Source organism: Bos taurus, chromosome 8 (genome assembly GCF_002263795.3).
Source record: "Bos taurus isolate L1 Dominette 01449 registration number 42190680 breed Hereford chromosome 8, ARS-UCD2.0, whole genome shotgun sequence".
Lineage (NCBI taxonomy): Eukaryota > Metazoa > Chordata > Mammalia > Artiodactyla > Bovidae > Bos > Bos taurus.
In genome coordinates, this window is record NC_037335.1 from 10,408,133 (window position 1) to 10,418,329 (window position 10,197).

General features: G+C 48.2%; 1 protein-coding gene across 3 annotated transcripts in view; it reads right to left on the reverse strand.

Moving 5' to 3' along the window:
• The window catches only part of PNOC (prepronociceptin), a 29,356-nt gene extending 22,008 nt beyond the window's left edge, over positions 1–7,348 (reverse strand). Inside the window, exon 1 of one of the 3 annotated variants that reach the window (XM_015472398.3) lies at positions 7,273–7,348. Coding sequence is in view for 1 of the 3 variants with exons in the window: in XM_005209842.5 (XP_005209899.1) it covers positions 7,014–7,136 (123 nt within the window). In the remaining 2 variants the exon portion in view is untranslated. 3 annotated transcript variants of the gene reach the window in all.
• Positions 7,349–10,197: the final 2,849 nt, after the last annotated feature.

The window sequence follows — 10,197 nt, forward strand, 5'->3', positions numbered from 1 at the left end:
GGAAGATGCCCTGGAGAAGAGAATGGCTACCCACTCCAGTATCCTTGCCTGGAGAATTCTATGAACAGAGGAGCCTGGTGGGCTACAGCCCATGGAATTGCAAAAAGTCAGACACAACTGAGCGACTAGTATATATTCTCATAAAGGGGACAGCACTTTGTTGCTTTGGGTAATCCTCACAACCCTTGTACAACTGTGTTCTAGGTTAACACTTTTTTGAGAAATTGTAACAACATCTGTGTGCTTTCTTTGTAGCTGTGTGTCAGTTAATGCCAAGAGCAATGTAGACGAGTAATTGATTAATTTCTGAGTTACGTTTATATTTGATCTTTGCATTTTGTAATTGTGTGACTTTGGGCATGTTTCACCTTTGAGAGCCTCAGTCTTCTCACCTGCCAAATGGGGGGAACAACCGATTTGTTGTGATTGTTGTTTTTAATTGTGCAATAGAGACTGTCAGTAAATAAGATTTCCCTGAATGTGTCTAAATTTTACATGGTTTGTCTTCACTTTGTGAACCAAACTCAGCTAACACTTCCTTATGGGGATGGTATGCATCTGAACATCTTGTATTGAGTAAAGAAATGTTTAATTACCTTTTATTTCAGCCACAGCACTCTTTATAAAGATAAAATACCACTGTGTTTAGCTTTAATCTATTTAATCTATTTGTTTGTAATCATGCTTCCAAGGGCAATATAATTAGTTGCTTATCTGTTTGGAGGATTACGTATGAAGCTTTAGCGGAAGCTAAAAGCTAATTGAGTTTTGTCTTATGACCTATGAGAAAGCCTGTAATTTTAGTGCTTTTAGTGGAGAAGGCAAGAGGGACTAGGTTTTCTGCTAGAGGCATATCTCCCCCCATCCTTCTCATCAGCCACATGTATGAATGTTCTTGCTGGTAACAAAAGTTTTATATTCTTACACAGTCCTGTAAAGCATTAGTTGCTCAGTCGTGTCTGTCTCTTTGCCACCCTGTGGACTTTATAGCCCACCAGGCTTCTCTGTCCATGGGATTTCCCAGGCAAGAATACTGGAGTGGGTTGCCATTCCCTTTTCCAGGGGATCTTCCTGACCTAGGGATGACCTAGGGATCAAACCTGGGTCTCCTGCATTGCAGGCATATTCTTTACCATCTGAGCCACCAGGGAAGCCCAATACAATCCTATAATCTAGGGTTAATATTATCCCCTCTTTGAGAGGAACATATGTTTATAGAGGTTAACAACTTACTTAAGATAATCCAGCTTATAAAAAAGCCAGGACTTAAACTCAGGTATTTTGACTCTACAACATGTTCTGGGAAACCATAAACTCCACATGCTGGTCCTGCTTTGGGAAGGTTGACAAATTCTGGTGGCATTTATTGGGATGGTCTCCATTTGTATTTAACAGTAATCATATTATTATTATTATATTTAGCACGCTCCTCTGTGCCAGGCACTGTCTTGATGGCTTTGTAAGCATCCATCCTATGGGGTAAATGTTATTGCCCCCATTTTACAATTGAGAAGACTGAGGCTTGAAGAGGCGAAATAACTTGAAGTGGCAGAACTGAGACCCCAACACATCTGATTTCCAAGCTCATCCTCTCATCAGACGTTTCACTGATCTTGGCAAGGGGGCTTCCCTGGTGGTCCAGTGGTTAGGACACTGATTCCATTACAAGGGCATGGCTTTGATCTCTGGTTGGGCGATTAAGATCTCACATGCTACACAAGTTGCGTGACCAAAATAAGAAAAGAAACAGGATTTTGGTGGTTTTCTGTCTTTTCCTGCAGGTAAATTTGTTGCAAGGAGCTCCATTTGTCCTGAACTCTGGGTGTCCCTCTCTCATGATACACCTTTTTTTGTTTTTGTTTTTCTAACTGGAGGATAATTGCTTTAAATGTTACATTGGTTTCTGCGGCACACTCTAATCAGTCGTAATTATTTATATCTCCTCTCTCTCTTGAGTGTGTCTTCTGTTCTCCCCCACCCCATCCCACCCCTCTATGTCGTCACCGAGCACCAGGCTGGGCTCCCTGTGCTATTCAGCAGCTTCCTACTAATTATCTATTTTACACATGGTAGTGTAAATATGTCATTGCCACTGACACCCTCTTTATTGCTGCCTGTCCCCAGTTCCTGAAGGGGTTTTTCATTGCCCACCAGCACGAGGGTTTGTCGTCTCATTTCTTTAACCCATAGCAACCCCGACTCCTACATTGAGCTTTTGCTTATTCACCAGTTATGACTGAATCCCTTTTATTTCTTTTCTTCCTCTAATAGACTTACATCCAAAAAGGTTCCTCCTCTGCTTCTAAATTCCCACCTGGAAAGAGAGTGGGAGGTGGGTGTAGAGAAGGTGGAGGGCTAAGCATGTCCCCACCCCACACAGACCGGGTGTGCTGGAGCTCGTGGGCAATGAATGAACAAGAGCCCTGTGCCTTGGGAGGAAGAGGCCTGGGTTCCAGCTCCAGCTCTGCACTCACCTTTGGGATCTTGAGCTTTGAGTGCTTAGTCATGTCTGACTCTTTGTGACCCCGTGGACTGTAGCCCACCAAACTCCTCTTATGGGATCTTGAGCAAGGCCCTTTCTTTCTCTGGGGCTCTGTTTACCCTTCTCCAAAAAGAGGCAGTTGGATTAGATGGTCAATATTAATATTTTTGATTTTATAAGTGGCCAGATATTTGTTACAACAGCCCACCTGGGGCTCAGAGCAGAGATGGACCCATTTTCTTTTTTCTTTTTAAATGTTGCTTGTTTATTTTTGGCTGTGCTGGGTCTTCATTGCTTTGAGGGCTTTTTTCTAGTTGCGGCCAGCAGGGGCCACCGCCTAGTTGCGATTGCGAGTTTCATGTTGCAGTGGCTTCTGTTGAGAAGCTCGGGCTCTAGGGCTTGCAGGCTTCAGTAGCTGCGGCTCCCAGGCTCCAGAGCACAGGCTCAGCAGTTGTGGCACACTGGCTTAGCTGCTCTTCAACATGTGGGAACTTCCCTGATAAGGGATCAAACCTGTGTCTCCTGCATTGGCAAGTAGATTTGTTACCACTGAGCCACCAGGGAAGCCCCTCTTTTCTTTTTTTAAAGTTTTTTATTTTTTAAATTTAATTTTATTTATATTATTTTAAAATATTTTGGCTGCCCCCTGACCAGGGATTGAACCCAGGTCCCAGAAGTGAAAATGCCGAGTCCTAATCACTGGACCACCAGGGAATTCCTAAGAGGCGCATTTACTGTCAGTGGTGTCGCAAAGGTGGAAAGGTGTCATCACTCTTGTCTTGGATCTTCCTGATTCTGGCCTGTGGTTCCCTATATAAAAAATAAATGTTTTTTTCCCCCATCGCTTTTACAATAAAATCACTTAATCTTCCTTTCAAAAACATTAGAAAATACAGATCAGCAAAAAAACAATGGATACAGATCAGTGTGCATGTGTGCCCACTTGTGTCTCTTTGCGACCCCATGGTCTGCAGCCCACCAGGCTCCTCTGTCTATGGGATTTTCCAGGCAAGAATACTGGAGTGGGTTGCCATTTCCTCCTCCAAGTTTTCTTCCCCACCCAGGAATCTAACCCCTGTCTCCTGCATCTCCTGAATTGCAGGTAGAGGTGGACTCTTTACCACTGAGCTACAGGGGAAGCCTAGTACCCTTTTTTTCCTCCCAGTATTTATTTGGCTGTACCAGGTCTTATTTGCAGCATGCAGACTTTTAGTTGTGGCATACATTCAGGATATATTTCCCTGACCAGGGGTGGAACCCAGGCCCCCTGCATTGGGAGGGGGAGCCTGGAGTCTCAGCTACTACACCACCAGGGAAGTCCCAAGACCAATAATCTTCAAATGTCTTTAACTTTATACCTCAAGCAATCAAACCGTTTTGAGCAAATCTTCCCAATTTATTTGTTACCTACATTATAATACCCACTAAAGTGCAAATTAAGAAAGATAAGATAGCCACATAAAAAAATTCAATGTGTTTTCCAAAGCCCGCTGGACTGTTGGGCACACACACCCCTTTCAGAGACCACCAGCCTGGACCCATTAATAGTGAGTGACATTGGCCAGGAGCTGAGGACAAGCCGCCTGGTCTGTTTTCCCAGGCACTCAGCACTGCGGGCTTGCATCAGGAATCCAGGCACGTTTCTCGGCTGAATGAATGAAACGATGAATGGGGACTGGGTGGAGGGGTGGAGAGTGAGCTACGGGGAGGCTGGCTCCAAGCCTGGGTGGCTAGGCAGAGCCCTGGGTGTGTGCGGGTGATCCGCTGACATTTTCACCAAGACCCAGACTCCTTGGGGGCCAGCTCCACACATCACTCACCCAGTCAGTCCCATCAGAGCTGGTGATGCTGTGTATCTGCAACACTGAGGCATCATCCAGTATTTGAAAAATCTCGGGATCATAGAAAATCAACACCGAACGTGATCATAGACTATCTAGGAAGATGTCCAGAAAACCGGCTTGCCCCCCGAATAGGCATGCCATAAATCTCACAGCTAGTTTGTGTTTAGAAGGAAAGTGGCATGTTGGTGACTAGGAGGACCTAAAGGCATTCAAATAGAAGTGTGATGAGCTCCCAGCCATTCAAGCCATGAAAGCTGTTGTTACTCCTGTTCTCTAGCCAGATTCTTATCAGGTAGATTTCCTTCATGGGAGCTGGAGCTTGTGGGGTGTGTGTGGGTCTCGCTGAGTATGGATAAAAGTATAGAAAACTCATCCCAGATCTCCCATCCCTACTGTGTGTGTGTGTGCACATTAGCATGAAATAGACATATAGATAAGTTTAGCTCACTGTCTGGCATACAGTAGGTTTCAATACATGTATATTCCTTTGCCCTCTTTTTGTGCCTTTGTCCTGGCGGCCACCTCCACATCCCTCTCCCCTTGGGTCATCCAGATTCTATCTCCTTCCCTGACCGGCTTGAAATCCTGGACTCTGAGAAAGCGCTCCTTCCTCCAAATTCCTACAGCGCTTGCTGTCTGGACTACGAAATTTAGGACTTAATTACACCCAGCCTTGCATCGTCCTCAAATTCTTTCACTGTGTGTTGCTTCATCCCCACCCCCTTAGTTTGTGAGCACCCCAGGTTCGTAGAGAGCCGTGCACTGGAGCCAGCAAGGCTGGCTCGGTCCTCTCTCGGCCACATCCTGAAACAGATTATTTAACCTCTCAGCTTCAGTTTCTTCGTCTGAGCCATGGAGATAATGACACCATCTCTCATTGCTGTTGCCGAGGATAATGGGTGTGAAAGCGTTAAGATGTAAATCGCTGTGTGAATGTAAAGGCTGTTATTATCACCTCTGATGGATCGACCCCTGCTTGGTGGAGCATAATAAATACTTGATTGATTGAATACAGAATAGCTTCACAACAGCTCCTGTCTTGGGCTCCAGAAACACTGCTTTGCACCTGATCCTGCAATTACTCCCTTTTTTTGATAATGCTAAATCTGCATCCTCTAAATCCCCTGTACCCTCAGCCTTCAGCTGATAAAGCCAGGGAGGACGGAACTGCACCCAAGGACCCTTCAGCTGCATCAGAGCGCCCTCAACAGGCAGCACATGGAACCGTGGAAGCTGTTCCTTCTACCAAGGTGATGGCTGGGGGGACAGTCTTTCCAGGGACCCTCCCCCACAGAAGACTCAGCTAGTCCAAAGGAACGCGAATGCTTTTTGTGAAAGGTATTGCAGCATCATCGGTGGAAGGGTGCAGACCTTTTTCCCTGCCACACTTGAGAAAGAGGAGCGTGCCTGCAGCAGCCACCCACAGGCAGGCAGAGAGCAGCAATTTCCTTGGGAGGTTTTGAGGAGAAGCCAGGCAGTCACCCGTTTCCCACCCCCCGCCCCCCAGCCCCAAACCTTCTATGTTGAAAACTCCAGTTTCGGCTTGCTGGCAAATGCCATGCAAAGCTCATCTTTTGTTAGTCTGCCGAACAATGTTATTGGTTATAATTGGGGCAATTATGGGCTGCTCGAGGAAGCGAAACACAGATGTTGAAACCCAGGATCAGGGTATTCAAGTCCAAAGCTGCTTGCTTTAAATAGTCCATTTCCCGAATCATCCTGACTTACTTGAAATTCCCCCAGAACTTGGCCATGTTCAGAATGAGATGTGGGAGGATAAAGATGGGTAGCGGTGGGAGGGGAAAGCCAGACCCACAGGGAGAGAGACGCACAAAGACAGAGGAAAAGGAGGCTGAGCGAGAGCCAGAGTTTGGATGAGTTCTGAACGTCATTTTCGCAGGACCCCAGCAGAAACCTTTAGGTGGCAGAGATGGGCAGGAGGAGGAAAGATGCAAAAAAGAGAACAGACTTCCGAAAGAATGAGGGACTGGAGACCAAGGTCAACCCTTCGGAAATACACAGCGGAATTCACACACAGCGACCGTGATCGGCTGGGTACCGGTCAAGCCCAGGGCAGGCTCCAACTCTTCCCCACATCACCACTAGCGATTTGTATTCGGTGCCGAGGGGAGCAGGGTTCCCTCGGGATGAAAAAGCCAAATCGCAATCGAGTTCAGTGATATGTTGAAAAGCAGCCTGCACTCACTGTGAAAGGAAGTCATCACAGAGAGAAACCCCTCCTAAAGTGTGCCTGGAGGGGTAGGTCGGGAGTGGGGGGCGCTTTCGAAGGGTTGCCTTGCAAGGCAAGCCCCCGCCCCACCCCGCCAGTGCCTGCCGCTCCCCTAACCTCACTTCTACAACCACCTCTTCGCCGCAGACAAGTGACAAAGTGAGGACCACACCTGGAGAATGGAAACTTTTCCAATCCTTTCCAAGTTCAGCTCTTCTTCTGCATCTCTCTTCAGAATAAAAGCCTTAGCCCTCCCCTCCACCTCTACCCTCCGCCCTCACCCCCATGAGAGAACGGAAAAGATGAATGAATAATCTAAAGGGAGGCCAGCAGCATCTACACTGGACAAAGGAGAGGGGCTGGGGAGACAGCCTTGCCGCCCGCCCGCCAGTCCGCCACTTCCCCAGGCTCCCAGCAGCGTGTCTTGGGGCGGAGGGCTTCGCGCGCAGTCGCCTACCTGCGAGCTGTCAGTAACCGGGCTCCTCCGGGTGTGAGGCTCCGCTGTGTCAGCCACACCGGCATATATATCCTCCCCCAACACGCACAGCCCTCCCCTTCCCTGCCCACCTCGATGACACATACACACGGCTGACCCCCTTAATCAAGCGAGCAGCAGAACCTACAGTCCCTCCTGGCTGTTCCCCGCCCGCCTTGGCTCTGTGCTCAGACCTGTGACATCTCAGGCTCCCCATCAGGCCACCCCCCAACTGCTTTACCTGGACGCTGCTCAGCCAGGATCCCACAGCTGCTTCTGCTCTGCTTCCAGAGGCGCTGGGAGGACTGACGGGGAGCTCTGGCAAGTCAGGAAGAAAAAAAAAAAAAAGCCTCCTGGTGACAGTGACGAGGCAGACCCCAGTCCTGGAGTCTCCTTGAGCAACCTTTTCTCCTGAAGAATGAAGAAGCTGGAGTGGGCAGAAGTCGGGGGAGCTCCCACTGACAAAGACAAGCCCAGAGCTGAGTTCAGATGAGTCCCCTCCTGCTGTCACTGCCCCGCAGGCAGCCACAACTAGGCCGCTGGAGGGAATGGCCACACCTGCTTTGAGGGGGGGCCCAGGGGTGCCTTCCAGGTGCTCACAGTGGAAGGTGCTGAGATACAAGACTCAGCACTTCATGCCTGAGATTCTGATTAGAGCGAGTTCTCTCTGTGAACCTCAGGTTTCCTCCTATGAAGGGGGAAAGTCAAATACCTCCCAGGATGGCTGTGCGGGTAGAAAAACACGATTCTCTTTGTATTCGGAATCTAAGACACCTTTAATAAAGGCGAGTTCTGCATACTCTTCATCTCTTCCCATGGAATCAGACCAACTGAATCTGAAACTCCCTCTGCCAACAGCTTACTCTCACAACAGAGTGCTTTTAAACCTGCTGCTACACATAAGGGTGTTGCCACCCGAGCACCTGCCCTGCAGCATGCAGCTTCTTTCCCTTCTCTGTGTGAAAAGAGCTCATGGTCAGCCCATGAGGGCTCCTCGGGCAAGAAGGAGGTCATGGTGTAATTCACCTGCTGCCAGGAAAGAAGATTGTGAAGGACAGGGGAGCCTGGTCTGCTGTAGTCCATGGGGTTGCAAGGAATTACAGACTGAATGACAATAGCAGCCTAGGCAGGGAATGTTTCAATTCTGCAGGCCGGTGTGCAGCCCTCCTTTCCCAGCTGCAGGTGAATTACACCATGACTTCCTCCTCGGCTGTCCCAAGAAGATCCACAAATAATCCAGAATCCCAGGGTTCGAGCCTAGTACTGCAAGGATCTTCAGCACTCTCTCATGTAGTGAGTCTGGGTCTTGCATCGACCTGAGACTGGATGCAGAAGCATTAAAGAAAGCATCTGCTCTGACTGCTAATGGGTACAGGGTTTCTTCTGGGGGCGATGGAACCGTTCTGGAATTAGATAGGGCTGATGTTGCACAACCTGGTGTATATACTAAAACCTCCACTGAATTGTGTGCCTTAAAACAGTGAACTTTATGTTATATGAATCATATTTCAATTTTTTTAAAAAACAGCCAGTAAGAGAGCAAGCAAGCAACATCTGCCCCAGGTTACGAGCAACAAGTTCTAAGAATAAAGCATCCATTCATCTGTATAGAAAGGCCCAGGAGACTGGCATATGCAGTTTTCCACTCAGGTTTCTATTGCCCAAATCTTACACTTTGTTATGATAGGGCAAAGCCACCACTATGAGCTCTGAGAGATCAGCATGGTATGTGATCAGTTTTGCATCCTGATGTATGTTGGGGCCTGGAGCTTGATTTTACACACGCTGTGGCAGATGTTGCTGGTGGCCTACCCAATACCCATTTCCCTGTTCTTCCTTACTACACAGTACCCCTGGTTTTATTCTAGGTCCAAAGTGCTCAGCTAAAAGCCTAGCTTTCCCAGCCTTCCTTGTGGCCAAGGGTAGCCAATGAGAATCAATCTGCCAGTCATTGGGTGGAGCTTCCAGGGAAAACTCTTTTAAGGGGAACAATTCACCTAGAAGAGGCCCCTTCTTTACCCTACTGCCTGCCTTCCTGAAACACAAATGTGATGAGTGGAGCTTCAGCAGGTATCTTGGATCATGAGATGGCTTTGAGGATGAAAGCCATGAACTAAAGATGCTGCTGCTGCTGCTAAGTCGCTTCAGTCGTGTCTGACTCTGTGCGACCCCATGGACGGCAGCCCACCAGGCTCCGCTGTCCCCGGGATTCTCCAGGCAAGAACACTGGAGTGGGTTGCCATTTCCTTCTCCAGTGCATGAAAATGAAAAGTGAAAGTGAAGTCGCTCAGTTGTGTCAGACTCTTAGCGACCCCATGGACTGCAGCCTACCAGGCTCCTCCATCCATGGGATTTGCCAGGCAAGAGTACTGGAGTGGGGTGCCATTGCCTTCTCTGGAACTAAAGATGATGGAGCATCAAAATGGAAGGATTCTGGGTCAGATATGACTCTGGGCTGCCATACCAATCTTGGATTTCCAATTTCTAACTTTTTCTAAGGGAAAAAACTCAAGATATTTTCTTCAAATGTTAGGATTCGGTTTGCTCTTTGTTCCTAACAAGCCGCACCAAAGTCAGAGAATTTGTTAAACAACAAATCACTTATTTGGTTCTTGATCCTGCAGAATGGTTACTTAGGCTGGGAGGAGCAGGGCAGTCTTGGTCTCAGGCGCCCTCATGACTGCAGTTGGCTATAGAATGGCTGGTTGCTGGCTAGGGGCACCTTTGTTCTCTACCAAGTGTCTTATCCTTCCTGTGTCTCTCTCATCCCCTGAGCAGGCTGGTCTGGCATGGTCTGGGGTGCAAGTTCAAGTAAGTATATCCCAGCCAGGCAAGCACCAAGCAGAAGCATGTAGAATTCCTGGGGGATTACCTAAGCCTGATGCTGGCACTCCATTTGCTTTGGCTGCATTTATTGGCTGTGTGTGCGTGCTCAGTCACATCTAACTCTTTGTGACCCCATGGACAGTAGCCTGCCAGGCTCTTCTGTCCATGAACTTTTGCAGAATACTAGAGTGGGTTGCCATCTCCTCCTACAGGGAATCTTCTCGACCCGGGGATTGAATTCGTGTCTCTTTTGTCTCCTGCATTAGCAGATGGATTCTTTACTGCTGGGCCACCTAGGACTGCCATAAGGCCAGTCCAGAGCCAGGTTGGGTGGAGACCC